Genomic DNA, 20,272 nt, shown 5'->3' with positions numbered 1-20,272 from the left:
AAAGTGGACAGGTTTCCTGCCATCAGCCCAGAACCAAAACAGAGTAATCATCTAGGAGAGAGAAGACTGAAATAAAATCATTAATTATTGTAGCACTAACCTCAGGAAAATCAGAATAATGTTATGGATCCACTTCCCAAGGTGCTAAACGGAGAAAAAAATACACTATTTCCAAATATGAGGAAAGAGATGATTAAGAGAACCACGTTTGTTATACTTACAAATTACTGTAGAATACGAAATCTAGAAAAATCTTTCCAAAAAATTAAATATCAGTACTAATTTTAATATTGTATAGCAAATTTCTTCACCCCACAGAACCGTTCCTAACATTTGACTGTTTATTATGATGATAATAAGATACCAGGTCATGGGTAACTTTTATAAAAAGTCATTAACATGTATGTGATATATACATTCATTTATTCATACATTCATCATTATTATAGAAAAACCAGAAGATGCAAATAAGAAAAATATGTCACTTAAAATCTTATTCTTTTTTTTGGCCAAGCCCACTGCGTGCAGAAGTTCCTGGGCCAGGGATTGAGCCTGAGCCATAGCAGTGACAATGCTGAATCCTTAGCCACTAGGCCCCCAGGGAACTCCTAAAATCCTACTCTTGAAAGATGACCACTGTTAAAACACTGTAAATATTCAACAGTGCTGTGTGCAAACATATTCTATACAAACCATAACTTGCCTTTCCATTTATAAATTTATCATGAAATGTTCTTTTGTCACTAATATTACGCATACTATTTGAAGAGTTTGTTAGTATTCCACTGTATTTATGTAACAATGTATTTACTCTTATTATTGGACATTTAGGTCAAGTTTTTATTATAAACTATACTATGATAACAATTTGAGAAAAATACAAACCTTTGTGCACTTATCCAATTAATCCCTCGGAAAATATTCCCAGTATACCTCATCAAAGGGTATGACCCTTTTTAAGGTTTATATGTTACTCACCATCCCCAGCAACACTTCTGATAATATACTCTCACAAGTTATTTGACAATGTTCTTATCCCACATCCATTAAAATGTTATTATTCTTTTTAATCTACACAGGCAAGTGCACAGTATCCTACTGTCATTTTAATCTGCATTACTTTATTACTAATTTAACATTTACTTATATTTATTGGCCATTTTAATTTTGCCTATACAAGTCCTTGATCAATATTATTCATTGGTTATGCCTTTTCCTTCTGGATTTGAGGATGTTCTTTGTGAGTTAAGGGTAATAAATTTGTAATCATATTGTAGTTTATCAGTTTGCTTGCCGTTTAACTGTTTGTGATATTTCTGCCATACTGAATTCAAAGACTTAGAAAAGAAGCTAAGGAGTGTTTCCATCTCTTTCCTTGACTATGCTGCTATGTAAAAACACAATCCTTGTTCTATTCCTTCCTGAAGAGGGGAGGATTCTGGTATTCCTCCAGCTGTTTGAGACAGACAGTAAAGTAGGAGGGAAAACAAAGAGGGAAACTCATTTCCTTTTCATGACAAAAACTAAACCTCAAAAGTTCTCTTGTGGTGCTCTGGGTTTAGGATTTAGCATTGTTACTGTGGTGGTTTGGGCTGCTGCTGCTATGACGTGGATTCAATTCCTTGCCTGGGAACTTTCACATGCTACAGGTATGGGGCGGGAGTGGGGAAATGGGACCCTAAATCTCAAGAATAAATCAGGAAACAAATTTTAGATTTTATCACGTGCCTTTTATATCTAAAGAAACATTGACATCGTTTTTCTCTTTTGGTATATTAGTACTAAATATAATAACCCTCCTTTGTCATACTGGATTATTGTTTATATACAGCCCATCAAGTAGCACAAAGCAGTATAAAACAGTAACTAAAAGTGCAGACTAAGAAGCTAGACTACTAGAGTCTTAATTTTTTTCTTTTTTTTTTAGCTTTTTAGGGCTGCCCCTTGTGGCATATAGAAGTTCCCAGGCTAGCAGTTGAATCGGAGCTACAGGTGCCGGCCTACACCACAGCCACAGCAACATGGGACCTGGGCCACATCTGTGACCCACACCACAGCTCATGGCAATGCCAGATTCCAACCCACTAAGCAAGGCCAGGGATTGAACCCGCATCCTCATGGATACTAGTCAGATTTGTTTCCTCTGTGCCACAATGAGAACTCCATGGAGTTTAATCTTGACGCTATTTAATAGCTATATAATCCAGGACAAGTGACCCAAAGTCCCTACCCCTTAATTGCCTAATGTATAGAATGGGAACTGCAATAGTGAACCTGACTCACAAGACTACTGTGAGGATTGAACAGGATAATACACACAGTACCCAGCACATAGTAAGCACCAACTGTAACTATCATTCTCAGTAATAAACTATTGGACTTAATATTCATTTTACTAATGAATTTACCTTGTATATTCCTAAGTGAAAGCAGTACTCATAGTCTCCATCGTGGTGTGGCTCAGTGGGTTAAAAACCCAATATAGTGTCTGTTAGGACGTGAGTTCGATACCTGGCCTCGCTCAGCGGGTTAAGGATCTACCATTGCTGCAAGCTATGGTGTAGGTCACAGATGCAGCTGAGATCCGCTGTTGTTATGGCTGTGGCATAGGTGGACAGCTGCAGTTTCTATTTAACCCTTAGCCTGGGTATGCCACAGGTGTGGCCATTAAAAAAAAAGAAAGAAATCAGTTGTTTTGGCAGTTGATGTTGATACTTGGATTATGCTAGGTCTTAAAAACATTGGAGAAAATTTCCTTCCATTTCTATACTGTAGAAAAATTCATATTTTAAAAAGATTAATATTTTCATAAAGCACTTTTTATAATAAGCACAGTAACTTGCAAAATATTCAGGCAAGAGGGAAAAACAGGCAGATGATGCAATGGCAATTAGAGCAGTGGATGGAGAGTGGCTGCTGGGCTGGCCCCACCTCTGCAGTGGCCATGTGGGGCAGAAGCACTCAAAATGAGGATGCTGAGCTAAAACCTAACAGGCCCCCCACCCTTCTGATGCCTCCATCTGAGCAGATGTTAGACATGTACAACTACTTAGTGCCCAATTGTTTTCATTACAACAAACTCAAGGGAAAACAAACCTCATAATGTACTTCCTTTTTACTAATACCACCACCTCAACATTTTAACTTAAATGAACATCAAGTGTAATAGAATGGCAGGAAAGTAAAGATTTTATTGAGGTTAATACTGGATATTTTCTCCATGAAGACCAGGGTTTAAGGTTTCAGGTAGATATGAAAAACCTCAAGTTTTTAAGAGTTATTAGCTGACTGTCCAGATTCACCAAAATTTTAATTTTCATTCCTTATATCACTCTTACATCACATAATCCTAGGTGATCATTCAGAGAACTTCCTCACACAGCAAAAAGTAATACTCTGAAGACAAGATAAACAAAAACAGCTAAATTCTATCTCAAAAGAAAATGTCATAATTTATCCAGATTTAGAAAAACAAGCTTTTTCAGGAAATTTTTACTCCTGAGACAAATGTAGTTCCTTTGTTCAAATTATACCACATTCAATTAAAAGGTACTGACACATGAATAACCAATAGACTGTTAAGTACTATCTTTCATAGAGCACTATATGACAGGGATATAGCACCTTATGTTTATTTCATAATATCACACTCCCAATCACCTTATGAGGTAGGAATTTCTGAACCTTTTAATATGTTAGGAAACTGAAGCTCAAAAAGGTCAAGGCACTTGGCCAAGATAATAGGGCTGGAATATAATTTAATTTTCAAAGCCACTACTTTGAATAAGTGAATGAAATTACATTCAGCCATGCAATTAAAGGCAGTACTATTTCTAACTCTAATATTTAACATGTGCACTGACAATGGAAAGCTACTTTTTAAATATGCTATTTTAAAGAGTAATAACCACTTTGGAAAACTGAAAAACAGAGCCTTTAAAGTGTCTTTAAGTATCACATTTTTCCATCAAAATCAGTACTAATATTACTTTCTTTATTGGGTTATTTATAGAGTGGTCATAGATAATTTCTAGATTAGACATGCTGACTTCAATCCAAATTTATTCAATTCTTTAAAAAAGTAATAAAAACACCTTTTATCAAACACACTTCTATTGAATATGTTCAGGTAAAATACCTTGTTGAGTTTATAACCCCAAATACTAGTAACCTAGTAATAAAAATGAAAAAAAAAATCTATTTTCATAGTCCACAAACAAAATGCAAAATAAATACAGCAGACATCTTATATGAATATCTGAGCTTCAAAGAAAATATTAGGAGGTTGACATACAGACATAAAAAATTCTTCTTAAAAAGTCACCCCATATGATTACAAACAAGATTATTTATATAATAGACTTTGTCTTGTATTGTACTTCCCAAAATTATAAATATTTACATATAACCCTATTCTAAATGTAAATTTAAAAAATTTACTTTAGCTAAGGAGAAATGAAAAAGTGTATGGCAGTTTGACAGTACTTAAGGCTGACTTTTCATATTTTGGACACAGTAAATTTGAAAGAAACATTTCAATTAAAGCAATTTTAAAGGTAAATGTTATGTTTCAGTAAAATGAAATCAGGAAGATTTACTTAAAAGAAGACTGGAAAAAGTCCCCTTAATAACAATCTTTGTTTAAAGAAAAAATTATACATAACCCAGTTCTTTCATTTAAATAAAAGACCATCATCACTGGAGCTCCCATCATGGCTCAGCGGTAACGAACCCGACTAGTACCCATAAGAAGAACGTGGGTTCCATCCCTGGCCTCGCTTGGTGGGTTAAAGATCTGACGCTGCCACGTCAGCCAACAGCTATAGCTCCCATTTGACCCCTTGCCTGGGAACTTCCATATGCTGCTAGTGGGGACCTAAAAAGACATGAAAGAAAGAAAGAAAGAAAGAAAGGAAGGAAGGAAGGAAGGAAGGAAGGAAGGAAGGAAGGAAGGAAGGAAGGAAGGAAGGAAGGAAGAAAGAAAGAAAGAAAGAAAGAAAGAAAGAAAGAAAGAAAGAAAGAAAAGGGCCTTTTGTAACAGATCTCAAGGTAAAAAATTTTATCTACTTCTGTTCAGTACATAGGTCAGATCTCAAATTAATCTAATACAATTTAGTTTCACCAGGTAAAACTGCTAACATGAAAGCTCCTAAAATTCTTCAGTTTAGATTTCTTGAAAATCTATTAAAATAACTAAGTTTTAGGCTTACATTTTATTTTTCTATATATGCAACTTCAACTAGGAAATTCAGTTCCGTCCCCTGCATACATCAGATGATGGTATAAATCCTTTGTATTTCTCGTCCAACTATCTACTGTGAAAAGGGAAAAAATAAAATTTAAAAATATAGCTCCTGAACTGGCCCCAAAATACTTAATTTTAGCAACTTGATATTCAGTGTAAAATTGTCTCCAAAGTAACCTTGTTTTTCCCAACATCTCCAGTCTACCTTAGAAAAAACAGGAGGCAATATGACAGAAGGACATACTGACAAGATTATGTTGAATGGTTGGTCAAATACAATCTTGTATAGACTTTGTATTCAGTAAAAAGCTCCTAGATGATGAACACAAGATGATGAATTAATAGGGAGAAATCTCTGAAGACAAACCAGGATATTATAAAGGGGTAAATGTAAAATTTTATATGTTCCCTTGAAATGATGCATATTTTTCTCTTCAGAAGAGAAAAAGAAGACATTTTCAATTTTGACTGGTCTTAGGAAGACAATAATATTTTGTACCAAAAGATTTATCTTAAAAGTGTATGAAGGGGAGTTCCCGTGGTGGCGCAGTGGTTAACAAATCCGACTAGGAACCATGAGGTTGCGGGTTCGGTCCCTGCCCTTGCTCAGTGGGTTAAGGATCCAGCGTTGCCGTGAGCTGTGGTGTAGGTTGCGGACGCGGCTCGGATCCAGCGTAGCTGTGGCTCTGGCGTAGGCCGGTGGCTGCAGCTCCGATTCAACCCCTAGCCTGGGAACCTCCATATGCCATGGGAGCGGCCCAAGAAATAGCAAAAAAAAAAAAAAAAAGTGTATGAAGGAAAAGACTCTACAAAAATATATTTATCAATCATACCTTGATAAATAAGTCTCCAGTGTAGGGTAGGGTGCTCCCTAATTCTAAAAGTAAAAATAAAAATCCACAATTTTAAATTCATCTGAAAAGAATTTAAGCATGGGTGAGCTTAAACTATTATATAAATCAATGGTCATATTCGATTTAAAAGTGTACAGATTTTGCTGAAAAATCAAATTTCAACATAAAAAGTATGGGTTTAAGGTCTATTCTTGGTTATTCTGCTTACACAGTTTTCATAATTTCAATGAAATGCTACAAAGTTCTCTCCAAAATGAATTTTTTCAACCTATTGAACAAAACTCATGCTCACACTCTGATGTTCATTTTAGTAGCATTTGTCTCTGTAAAGTACATCAAAATCACTCAAACATCAAATTGCTGATTTGATAGAATGATTTATTTTCCCATTACAGGAAAGTCATGAGTGACTTGTTCTGAGGTATGTTTCTGAGCTATGAAGGACATCTATTAGAAAGTTCCACACTTGAAGGTTTTTTAGGTGATAACATTTTATGGCTGGACAGTCTCTGCAGGTACCAGATTCCCTGTTGTATCCAGCTGCATACATTTACATGTGCAGGCAGAGACAGGACACTCAGCATGATCCCTGAAAAAGAGGTTAAGTAACAGTTAAAACTCTAAATTATACTTGCATACATACTTACATTTATCTATATACCTCAATATAGCTATAATGCGATTTTTCAAAATGGCATCTGGAAAATACAGGAATTAAAACCCAAAGACAAAAAACATTTAAAAGCATGACATCAGAAATGACTGCCAAGCTGAACATGGGAAGAAGTTACTGCAAAATGAACAGCTTTACTTTCTAAATATATAATAAGGTATCTCATTTACAGTTATGAAGGTGAAAGAAATATGCTGAGAGTTTAAATTAAAGCCAATGCGACAAACTGGGTATAAAAGTGACAGCAATGAGGAGTACACAGACACTGATACCACTCAAAGTCAAATGTGGTTTTGAGTCTCCACTGTATGAGGTGCTTAGTTATTACATAACAAGCTTATTTAGAATATTGCTAATATAGGAGCTTGATATGTACTCTATCATTCAAATCAGTTACATATTATATACGACAGGATATTCAGTGAGTTGTGAAAAAAAAGGTAAGTATATTCACTCTCCCTCAAAAAGTTTAATGCTTTTCAAACATTTAACCCATATATAATATTTAAACTATTTCTTATACAAGTATTAATTTTATAGTTTAAGATTACATAGGCTAATGGTAGAAATGTTCACACTCCCTTTATTAACTTAAGTAGCGGTAAAAAGAAATGCATCCTTTGCTGTATAAACCTGATCTATTTAAGAGGCCAACTGCCTGACCTTCTCTAACTCCATGCCTATCAAAGAAGGAATGCGCTGATTACCTGAACCAACTAAGCATATGTCCAGCATGCCCACCGTGCCTGCAATTGTGACACCACGTAAACCAGTTGTTAAATTGAGCTAATTTTTTGTCCTTGCTCAAGTCTACTTTTTCATCGGATTTGGATCCTCCTATGGGTTAAACACAATGATTTTTGTTAACTATAATACTTTATTCAAAGTTTCATAAAAGGTATTTCTAAAAGTAATGTCAAAATACAAACCACACATTGTATTGAAGTGGCAATTTTAATGCAAAATCTGGCTTAGATTAAAAAAAATACCAAATAGTTTCCTTAGATTTTTTTTCTTTTTTTTCTTTTTTTTTTTTTTGGCCACACCCAGGGCAGGTGGAAGGTCCCAGGTCAGAGACTGAACCCATGCCACAGCAGTGACCTAAGCTACAATAGTGACAACAGATCCTCAACGTGCTGAGCCACTAGAGAATCCATCTTTACATTTTTAACAGCTATTAAAAAATGGAAAAATAGAAATGATCAAGTCTACTAAGAAGCAATGTGAATTAAGTGCTTTAGAAAAAGCAATTCGTAGTTTAAAATTTTCCCATAAAGAAAAAAAAAAACAAGCCTAGTTTACAGGTGAGTTCTACCAAACACTGAAGGAACAGGTCATTTTCATCTATACAAACGTTTCCAAAGAGTAGGAAAAGAGAGGAAATTCCCCAGTGTACTTCATGAGGAAGGTATGTATAACTTTGCTATCAAAATCAAAGATAATAAGAGAAAGAAGATTATAGGCCAGTCTCCCTCCCAAATAGACATAAAATCCCAACTAACATTAGCAAACAGAATGATTTAGCAATTCTATTTCTAGGAAAATGTTCTAGAGAAACTCTGGCACATCTTTAAATGAGACATACACAGGAATGTTCATGCTCATAGCATCACTGCTCATATTAGTAAAAATTTGGAAACAATCAAGTGTCTATCAATAGTGGAATAGAAAAACTTGTGCTATAATCATAAATAGAATACTAAACAGCAGTAAAAAAATGAATAAACAGTTACATTAATCAGCATAATTTTTTTTTTTTTTTGTCTTTAGGACCCCACCCGCAGCATATGGAGGTTCCCAGACTAGGGGTCAAATCGGAGCTGTAGCCGCTGGCCTACACCACAGCCACAGCAACGCCAGACCCAAGCCACATCTGCGAACTACACTGTGGCTCACAGAAACACCGGATCCTTAACCCACTGAGCCAGGCCAGGGATTGAACCTGCATCCCCATGGATACGAGTCAGACTCGTTTTCCGTTGAGCCACGACAGAAACTCCCTCGTCAGCATAACTGAAACTAAAAAAAAACCCCAAACCCCAACTCCAATGTTGAGCAAAAGAGCAAGTCAAAAGTATATATGCCAAATGATTCCTTTATACAGAATTTAAAATACAGACAAAAGTAAACATGTGATAAAACTATATAGACAGGCAAGGGACCAATACACAATCTAGGACAGTGGTGACCCTTGACGAGAAGCCCAAAAATGTGGTACAGGGCAGGGCACTGGTTTGGACAATGTCATCTTAAGGAGGGTAGGAACTCACTGATGTTTGAGTTAACACAGTATATAATGTATACATTCCTACACATCTGCGTTAGAGCTCACAAAAAATTGAAATGTTATTACACATGTATATTTTTACATGTACAACTACACACACACACACACTTCTGTAATTTCTTGTGATTGAAAGATGCTCATTCTTTTCTTTTTCTTTTTTTTTTTTTTCGGTCTTTTTTAGCTATTTCTTGGGCCGCTCCCACGGCATATGGAGGTTCCCAGGCTAGGGGTCGAATCGGAGCTGTAGCCACTGGCCTACGCCAGAGCCACAGCAACGCGGGATCCGAGCCGCGTCTGCAACCTGCACCACAGCTCACGGCAACGCCGGATCGTTAACCCACTGAACAAGGGCAGGGACTGAACCCACAACCTCATGGTTCCTAGTCGGATTCGTTAACCACTGAGCCACGACGGGAACTCCGAAAGATGCTCATTCTATTAATTTTTCCAGAAAAAAAGGAGTTCCCGTCCTGGCTCAGTGGTTAACGAATCCAACTAGGAACCATGAGGTTGCGGGTTCGATCCCTGGCCTCATTGGGTTAAGGATCCGGTGTTGCTGTGAGCAGTGGTGTAGGTCACAGATGTGGCTTGGATCTAGCATTGCTGTGGCTCTAGCATAGGCCAGCGGCCACAGCTCCAATTAGACCCCTAGCCTGGGAACCTCCATATGCCGCGAGTATGGCCCTGCAAAAAGACAAAAAAAAAAAAATTTTGCCCACCTTAATATGTTTTATTTTGTTTTAAAACAAACCAAATTAAAATATTTTAAGATCATATACAATTAAAGAATAGAAAATGTAGTTAAGCAATATTGTACCTATTAAGATATAATGCTACATTCAAAATTTCAACTGGGCCATTACTAGTCATACTTTAATGACCACTGGGATAGTCTTGCAAATAACTTTTTAAATACCCATGTTTTTTGCTAATGGTATGATGATGAAAGGATATGAAGGTGGTTCAAATATTTAAGATATAAGTACACTGAAATTCTTCCTAAAGGCTTAATAAAAACAATTAACAATGAAAGGGAAGAAAAGAAGGAAGAACAAAAGAAAATACCTTTAAAAGATAGGGTATTTTATACCTTTGTGTATAGTTTTCATTAGGAATTTTCACTATGTTTTTGTAACTTTTTGTTTGTTTTTGTAACTTCTAATACAAGGATAAAACCGACTGAATCCAGAACACATTAATCCTTACGTTTCTGATGAAGCTGAAAATAACAGGTCTACCTCACTGCCATGTGCAAAGGATTTTTAAAATCAAATATCTTTTGGAGTTCCCGTTGTGGCACAGCAGAAACAAATCTGACTAGGGACCATGAAGTTGTGGGTCCCATCCCTGGCCTCGATCAGTGGGTTAAAGGATCTGGCGTTGCTGTGAGCTGTGTGTAGGTCAAGGATAAGGCTCCAATTCCGTGTTGCTGTGGCTGTGGTGTAGGCCTGCGGCTACAGCTCCAATTATACCCTTAGCCTGGGAACCTCCATTATAGCGCAGATGGGGCCCTAAAAAGACAAAAATAAATAAATAAATAAATAAAAATAAAATCAAACACCTTTTAAGTTCAAAAGATTTATAGTGAATTATGAAGATAAATGCTACAGAATAGTTGAGGTTAACCAGAGTTTCACATAGGAACTAAGTAATAATAATAAAAGGGTGAAAAACTACTATATAATCCAATTCTAAAAAATTTATCACATCTAAAAGTTAAGCTCTATAAGGGCAGAGATTTTTGTTTTGTTCACTGTTTCAGCGCTTAGACCAATAGGTACTAAATATACACTGTTAAATAAATAATGTTTATAATTTTTAATGTTAAATATTACTGTTTGCAAGTTATAAACATTATAAACATTTGTAATTATAAACTCAATGTGACAATTTCAGTAGACTTCAAGCTTCAAAGTACAAGGGAATGTAAAAATTCGCAACCCTCAGTTAAATAAGCTTATGAAATTCCTGGCTATTTGGATCATAAAACATGATGGATGGAGGGAGGTAAAGCACCACAGGGGTTTATACACCTGTATCTTTAAACTGCCATGAGCCAGCATTTGATTTCTATTAGGTCCTATTTTATTTTGGAACTCAGATTCTTCTGATTTTACCAAAAAAAAAAAAAAAAAAAGAAATAGGAAAGTTAATTATTTTGTAATTGGCTCAGTAATGGCCTTTAAAGATCATATACAGGCTCCCCTAATGTTCCTACACTGTTTCCTATGAGTCTATTTCCTAGGCCACGTCACATCAATGCATTTGGTAGTTCCCATACCCTCTCTATATTTATCATTTTCACTAACTTTTTACCCTAGTTCATGCTTTTTACTCTTTTTCTACAACCTGACAGGCTTCTCTAAAATGTTCACATATTTAAATCTACCAAACTTTAAAGGACCAGCTTAAAATGGCCTCTTCTTTTTGAAGTTTCCCAGACATTATTCAGAGAAAAGGTATGTTACCCTCTTTCAAAATTCACAATACTGTCTTCTTAAATTATCTCATTTACCTCACCGAGCTAAATATGTTTCAGAATTTGGAATATTTTGGGGTTCCGGAAAAATAATGAACAAATATTATATAACACCTCCAGGAAAAGTCTGAACAGCATCCTGTAATTAACATATTAGTGTTTCTGCAGGGAAGCATGTGAATGTTCACAAATAAGAGAAATAAAGATTTCAATAACCTCATGTCAATTCTGAACAGCTATTTTTTACCAAATAAGATTATGGTAAATTCATTAAAAACAAAAAAGCCAACCAAAACTTTGGCTTTTCAGATCTTTAAGAGATTTTGGAATGGTAAATAAGAGATTCTGGACTAGTACCTATTTTCTAGAAAATATAACATCTCATTTTATGTTAGGTATCCATGCTCATCGTATACCATGAGTTCCATGAGGACGTCTGGCACGTCAGCCTTAACTTAGTGCCTTAAACAAGTACTCAAATCAATTTAAGGAATTATTACTGAAGCAAATTTAGAAAAAATTCTTTGAAGCAAATATGAGAAAATGCTAGGATATGATATCCTGGGTGTTGAATATTCATTAAATTAATAGTCTCCATAACATAAAACTTAAAATGTTTTATGATTTAATTTTCTTCAAATTCTAGAAAATTGCTTTTATCTTTTCTCACCCATTTCAAAAATAGAAAAAAACTGAAAAACTATTATCTAGCAAAAAGTAAGCGCACTCTGGCCATTACAGTTTTCTGAGGTTTATGGTCCAAAAGATGCATTAAATTGAACTATTTCTGGAATTCCGTAGTGGCCTAGCAGTTAAGGATCTGGCATGGTCAGTGCTGTGGCACAGGTCATTGCTGTGGCATGGGTTCAATCCCTGGCTTCCGAACTTCCATGTGGCATGAGTGGAGCCAAATAAATAATTAAATTGAACTAATTCCATGTATCTCAGATCACAAAGAACTTACTTATACTATATTTTGCCTCCTTCTTCTTTCACTGTACAGATTTTTATTCCAAATTGTTATTTCCTATTTATTAGTATTGAGGCCATAAAAAAGTGATCAACATGCAATATAGAAAATAAAAACATCTTCAATTAAAATTTAAATCAAAACTAACATGTGCATTTGAAAATATTACACACAGCATATGTTTAAAAAAAATAACTTAATGATACCAGCAAATCTCTTTCATAGATACTAATGAAACAATAAAATAGAGCACTCCCAAGAACCAGCTGCAGAGTGGAAATACAAAATTTCATAACTAACAAGGATCTCCCAGTCCAGCACCTCATATGAAAGATTACTAAAGAGACTGTTGTCATCAGTGTCACAGACTCAATTCACAGAGTCACAACTAAAAGAGGAGTTCTGATACTACATCCGCTTTTTTTTTTTTAAGGGCTGCAGGTGTGGCATATGGAAGTTCCCAGGCTAGGGGTCAAATCAGAGCTGCAACTGTCAGCCTAATACCACAGCGACAGCAACGCCAAATCTGATCCATATCTGCGACTTACACCACAGCTCATGGTTATACTGAATCCTTTACTCACTGAGCAAGGCCAGGTCTGGAGCCCACATCCTCAGAGATATCAGCTGGGTTTGCTTCTTTTCTTTTTTGTTTTTTTAAGTGGGGTTTGTTTCTGCTAAGCCACAACGGGAACTCCCATATCTGGTTCTTTTTTAATTATTTTTTTACCAGTGTCCCAGATATTCAAATGTTTTTAATTAAAATTTTTGTGACAGTATCATTTTCAAGTTATATAAAAGCTAAAATATTTCTAGCCACTAAGTATCTTACGTTTAATTATCTATTATTCTCAAAAATCTTCTCTGTATGTTTACTTTAAATAGTATACAATATTCCTTATTATCTCTCATGATTAAATACACACATACACATATTTATACAGTAACTGACAAATGTAGCAGAAGCAACACCAAAACTCAGAAGTAAAGGTATCTGATCACTAGGTTAACACTTTCTGTACTGCCATAGGTAGATTTTGAAGAAGAAATTAGAGAAAATGTGAAAGTGCTCTGAGACTACCAAAGTTCTTTATGCATACAAGGTATTCGTTACTAAATGAGGCCATTCTGACTTTTAAACATAAAATTTGAGGGAGCTCCTCTTAGAAAAAGTGATATGAAAATAGTATAAGATTATTTAATATTTAAGCTCATCTTATAAACTTTAAGTTGGCTAGCATTTGTGAGATTACCTAAGATATCATGGATATAGATTTTACTTTAAATGTAGATTTTATAAATTATAGAGAACATAAAAACCTTCAAGCCAGCAAAGTGGCTTGCTCTTAGAAATAATATGAACTCAAGCTGGAGGGTCTTTTATTTATAACATTAAATCAATTATGGAGAAATAATTTCAGCACAGAAAAGTATACTGTAGAAACATGACATACCAGGACAACTAGAAACAGGTGTTCCCATATTAATGAGGCAAAGTGCACATCGAGGAAGGGGTTTTCGACACCCAGGGCAACTTGTGACTTTAGATTTCGTTGGTGATCCACTGACACCATACTGACTAAAACCTCTGCCCTGATGGGGCACAGTTGAACAGCTATAGGAGATAGACTTCCCACAAAAATTGCAACTCACAAACACCTATAAAACAAATGAAAGAAGGAATAAATATAATTGAAACTTAAAAAAAAAATTTTAAATAATCAAAGACTGATCCTAACAAATTGCTTGTAAAATTTTTTAGGAGTTCCCATTGTGGCTCAGCAGGTTAAGAACCTGATATAGTGTCTGTGAGGATGTGAGTTTGATCACTGGCCTTGCTCAGTGGATTAAGGATCCGTAATTGCCACAAGCTGTGGTGTAGGTCACAGATGTGGCTCAGATCCTGCATTGCTGTGGCTGTGGTATAAACCTGCAGCTGCAGCTCCAATTCGACCCCTAGCCCAGGAACTTCCATATGCTGCAGGTGTGGCCCTAAAAAGAAAAAAAAAATTTAATTCTATAAAATAATTTATGTGCTAAGTTGACTTGCTCTCATTTAAGACTTCCAATTAGCAGTTACATTATTTGAGTACTTCTTCGCTATTACTTTTGTTTAGCTATATTATTCCTAACACCACTGACATCTGCAGAAAAACTTGGAACACAGATTCCCAACATTTTTGAAAAAACAAGGACTTTAGAGTTCGCACTGGACATTACAAAATATCCCAATATGACTTTTAATACAAAGTTCAATGGTATAGTTTCCTGCACAAAATTTTCTTACTAAGAAAACACTCATTTCCTAAGATAAAAAGGAGTTAAAGGATCCTGTAATAGTAAATAGTTAAAACTTTAAAATAATAGCAATAGAGATTGTTCATTTTACTTTTTAAACACTTATCATATAGATCAGTAACAAACCTTATCACATAATGCTATTCTACTAACACTCAGGTTGTTTTAATATAAACACTAATTTTTCAAATTTCTAAAATAAGAAAATAGCACCATCAAGTGCTCACATTGAGGATATACCTGCTATTCAATGCCTGAACTGAGACACAGCCACCTCATGTCAAGTGTTTTATATGATAACTGATCTCATGCTTTTTTTTTTAATTGAACTATAGCTGATTTATAATATTGTGTTAGTTTTAGGTATACAGTAAAGTTATTCAGTTAGATATATATTCTCTTTCAGATTCTTTTCCATTATATGTTGTTATAAGATACTGAATATGTTCCCTGTGTTACACAGTAAATCCTTGGTGTTTATCTATGTTTTATACACACACACAGTGGTTTGTTGATCTCATGGTCTTTAAATTATTGCTAGAAGAAAAAAAATTTCCATGTGTTTAATTAAACATATAGGTTTATATGAATATACTATTAAAGAAACAACTCCTGCCTTATTACATATAAGCAGTACAGAAAAAAATCAATACATAAGTGGAATTTATAAGATCATACAGTTTAGATTCTAAAAGGGCTTGAAACATGCTAGGAAACAGGGGAGAGCAGACAGCCCTAGGATTGATTTAGGTTTGCCTAAGATCTTATAGGCTGGCTGTGCTTTGCTCTGTGTCAGACTAAAGCTCAAGTCACTGAGATGATTATTAGGAAGTGGCAGGATGAAAAAAACCAGCAAGATTAACGAAAGTGCAGTCTGGGATGGAAAGAGACATAAATGGGAATTCAACATGAACGAAAGATGAGTTTATTAATAATAACATATTAAAGTGAACTCTCAAATTATTCTATATAACACACTGTAAACATTTCTAATTTTTGGCTGGGATATTAGGTACATGTTACAGTTTGACGTTCTCCAAAACAATTTACTTACCTGTGCTAAAGGCTTAGAACTGGGATCCAACTTACTCCTGTGAATATCAAATTCAGCTCGTTTGTGCCAAAACCTCCAGGCATCCAATAAATTTCTGTAATTCTCAATCCAATACTGAACTCTTTCATCTTTAAGAACATCTAAAGGAGAACCCTAAAAAGAAAACATGAATTATTTCAGTTTTTTAAATATTCCTGGTTAAGGCTGAAGATTCTAGGTAACATGAATCTGAGTAACTCGGGAAGAAATAGGCCTCCTTTTTGCCAAAAGCTGGCTCCTAATCAGGATATAGACATATTAAATGATGGACGTTCCATTAATTTACTTTAAGCTGATTTCTACTAATGACATGAGTATGCACTGGCTAGGGAAGTTAATTTTATCTTATTTAAATTTAAAGACCTAAGAGGAATCAATTCACCTTCCTGGTTGAACGCAGTAACAAGTGACATGAATACACTTTGTCCCAACAACCAAAACCTCTAGGTTCACAAAATACATTTACTATTTCATTCAAATACACACTAAAATTGCTTAATCACATTTAAAATAATACTGAGCCTGGTCCTTCATATCTAGCAATGCATTATGAATTGAGATGCTATTTCTGTAAACCTATTTATATGAAAGTTAAACCTGTCCATTCTCTCTCTAGCCCTCAATTAAACATAAATTTATCACCTTAACAATTAAAAAAAAGAAAAAAGAAAAAAACCCCAAAATTGAAACCAAACTATTTAGTTCTTTTGCCTCTAGGCCACAGTGAAAAGCAACAATTTCTTTCCCCTAAATTTACTCTATATCCCTTCTCATTAAGAACTTCAATTTCCTGCTACTAAAACTTTCCCTAAAGCTATATTTTGTTTTCCTTCTTTTTTTGTCTTTTTAGGGCCACACCTTCGGCCTATGGAAGTTCCCAGGCTAGGGAATGAATCAGAGCTGCAGCTGCTGGCCTATGCCACAATCACAGCAATGCAGCTATGTCTGTGACCTATGCCACAGCTTGCAGCAACACTGGATCCTTAACCTGCTAAGCAAGGCCAAGGATTGAACCCCCATCCTTGTGGATACTAGCAGGTTTTGTTACTGCTGAGCCACAACGAGAACTCCCTAAAGCTATATTTTCCCTGGCAGCTGTGAAAGTAAATATTTCCCCTATGCTTGCTTTGGGTTTTCATAGAATGCTTTTAGCTTTGTTCAGGATATCATCCTTATCTTCACATGATGAAGAAAATAGCGAAGTCTTTACCCCCACTGATTCAATGGGCATTAATCTGAAGCCAAGTTTTCCCAGTCCTCTTTGGGGCCACAGAGAAAGTAAAATGATAGAGAGAAATAAGCATACATCTTATGGAAAATGGGAAGAAACCTATAACAGCTAACAAATAAAATCTACCTTTAATCATTCCATCAGATAGAAGGAGCATATCTTTCACCTAGTAATTAAGTACTAATTTCAATTACCAGAGTTAAATTTAGTTAAAAGAACACATGAGAAACTCATAGTTGACAATTTCATTTCTTAAAAAAGTAAACACCTACTGTAGTCCCAATTATGACAAACTAGCCAGAACTAAGTACTAAACTATAATAAAATCCTTGATACAGAAAGAAAATTCACAGAACAATCAGAAATCTTCATGCCCTACTCTTTCCCCTCCCACGGCAATAAGGATAAACTAAGAAAGGATTTGGTAAATTCATATTTGGTAAGTTACCTTGATAAAACATAAAATCAAGTTCTGACAAAGTCTGCAGAGAAAACAGTTCAGAGATTAAGTCTGACCATGCTAGAAGGGCTTAGGAAATACTATAGGCTTTCCACAGAAACAAAATCTAAGACCAAAGTGATAAACAAGTAACTGAATTTCCAAAAGCATAAACCAACACTCTTCAGAAAAAAAGGGGTGAAAGAACCCATATCTCTATAATCTACTGCAATATCCAATATTCAATGAAAAATCACTAGATACATAAAGAAAGAGGTAAATGTGGTTCAAAGTAAAGAGAAAAGCAGTCACAACAACTAAATCTTAAATAGTTCTTATGTTAGAGTAAGCAAAGATCTCAATGCATCTATTAGACATGTATTCAGACTTAAATGAAAACAGTGTTTTAATTAGCCAACAGAGGGATCAAAGCTGAAAAATGTAAACTATTAAAAAACAGAGGAGTTTCTCAGCAGGTGAAGAACCCAACGGAGTGTCTGCGAGAATGCAAGTTCAATCTCTGGCTTCACTCAGTGGGTTTAAGGATCCAGCATTGCCATGAGCTGTGGTGTAGGCTGGCAACTGCAGCTCCAATTTGACTCTTAGCCCAGGAACCTCCATATGCCACAGGTGTGGCCATAAAAAGAAAAAAGAAAAAGAAAAAAAACTGAGACTCTAGAACTAAAAAGTACAGTAACTGAAATTAAGAATTCCCTACAAAACCTAACAGATGGAAGGTGACAGAATAGCCAGCCAAGTAACAAGTCAACAGAATCTATCCGATTTAAAGAACAAAGAAAAAAAGAAAATGAACAGAGCCTCAGATACCTAGGGGACAATAAGAAATGGTTTAATATACATGTAATAATAGTCCAAGAAGGGAAAGAGAATGAGATAGAGGCAGAGAAAAATATTTAAAGAAATCATGTCAAAAAACTTCACAATTTGACGAAAAACTTTAACATGCAAATCCAAGAAGTTCAGTGACTCACAAGCAGGATAAAAAGAACCATACTTAGGCATCAATGTGAAACTGCTTAAAATAAAAAAAATAAAGTGCTGAAAGAAAATGAGCAAAAAAAAAAGTGAAATAGACATTTTCAATTAAGATTAAGCTCAGAGAATCCATCACCAGTAAATCTGAACTATAAGAAATGCTAAAGAGAGAGACCAAAGGGAAATGATATGAGGTGAAATTTGGGTCAACTGTAAGGAATAAACAGCACCAGGTACGGTACATAAGTAAATAAATATAAAAGTCCGTGTTTTCATTCTTCACATAATTGATATCAAAGACAAATGACTGTTCAAAGCAAAAATAGTAACACTGTAAGCTGAGGTTTATAATGTATGTAGAAATAAAACACATGACAATAGGAGAGAAAAGGAGGATTTGTAAATGGAGTTGCAATGTTATAATAAGTTTTAAGGGTGATATATGAAGCAAAATGTGGAAAGTATCAGTTGTGGGATAAGAAGGAGAAAGGGTGAAGTAGGAAGCATGATGTATCAGGTGTGAAATGTAAAGTATGAGGAGGTAAATGTTGACTGATGAGTTAAGGATGCATATTGCTAGACACAGAGCAACTACTTAAGGAAGAAGATAATGAAAAGGGGTAGAGCTACAAAGTCAATAGATGAAATAAAATGAAATACTAAAATATTTAATTAGCCCTAAGGAATGCAAGAAAGGAAGAGAAAAACAAAAGAGAGAAGGGAAAACAAGATGGCAGATTAAATCTTGACCATATAAATATAAATGGGGGAAAACTTCTCGATTAAAAGGCAACTGATTATCAGACTAGGTATTTTTAAAAGCAAAATCCAAATATACACTGCATTTTATTTATTTATTTATTTTTTTGGCCACTCCGTGGCATATGGAGTTCCCAGGCCAGGGATTAGATCTGAGTGGGAGTTTTGAGCGACCTACACTACAGCTGCAGCAATACCGGATCCTTAACTTGCTTTGCTGGGCCAGGGATCAAACCTGTGTCCCAGCACTCAAGAAATGACAATGATTCTGTTGGGCCACAGTGGGAACTCCCACTGCATTTTAAATATATTTTATAAATCTTGTTAAGAGGCTACCAACTATCTGAATTCCATAGTCATGTAGCCATAGCTTGATGTAATAGATGTAAACTCACTTCAGTAAGAAGACAATGATACATTACCCTGCTGAAGAACACCTTTTCTACCAGCACGGCCTGCTACCTTAGGATAAGTTTACTTTATGGTTTGTGGGCCAATATCTACATTTGTTGATAAGGAAGTTAGGATGCAGGGAGAGGGCATTTTACTTTGTTTACCCAGTACACAGCATGCTATCATATTGCACAAAAGGATAAGAACAGAAAAGAGAACACCAAGAAGAGATAAGATAGCTGGAGAACTACAGGAAATCTTAGGAAAACACTCTAAAATTTCACCATATTTCCAATAAAAGCAAAGTAGAAGGGAATCTATGCCAGGAATCCGTTTTTAACCACTGGACAGTAAAAACAGAGAAAAAAGAGAACAGTTACCCGTTTATATCATGCCCGTTTAATAAATGAGGAAATGAGATAATAAAAGGGAATAATGAGAATTAAAGAGAGTTGTGTGTAGTCTTCCTTTGGTACTTTGAGATGTACAATAATTCAGAGCAGGGAAAGGCAATCTTTGCAGAAGATGTAGTTCTGCCAACAACTGGAGAAAGTG

At 35.2% G+C, this 20,272-nt stretch overlaps 1 protein-coding gene across 5 annotated transcripts in view; it reads right to left on the bottom strand.

Annotated features, from left to right (window-relative positions):
- Nucleotides 1-6,460: 6,460 nt before the first annotated feature.
- The window catches only part of MIOS (meiosis regulator for oocyte development), a 38,036-nt gene continuing 24,224 nt past the window's right edge, over nt 6,461-20,272 (bottom strand). For all 5 annotated transcript variants that reach the window (XM_047752741.1, XM_047752740.1, XM_047752742.1 and 2 more), the window contains 4 exons: nt 15,861-16,013; nt 13,963-14,167; nt 7,480-7,609; nt 6,461-6,688 (listed from right to left, as the gene is read on the bottom strand). In XM_047752741.1, the coding sequence (XP_047608697.1) occupies nt 6,592-6,688; nt 7,480-7,609; nt 13,963-14,167; nt 15,861-16,013 (585 nt within the window). In that variant the 3' untranslated portion in view covers nt 6,461-6,591. The remainder of the gene's footprint in view (nt 6,689-7,479; nt 7,610-13,962; nt 14,168-15,860; nt 16,014-20,272) is intronic.

Source organism: Phacochoerus africanus, chromosome 11 (genome assembly GCF_016906955.1).
Source record: "Phacochoerus africanus isolate WHEZ1 chromosome 11, ROS_Pafr_v1, whole genome shotgun sequence".
Lineage (NCBI taxonomy): Eukaryota > Metazoa > Chordata > Mammalia > Artiodactyla > Suidae > Phacochoerus > Phacochoerus africanus.
The sequence above is the reverse complement of the archived record's forward strand: the minus strand, read 5'-3'. Positions and strand labels throughout refer to the sequence as shown.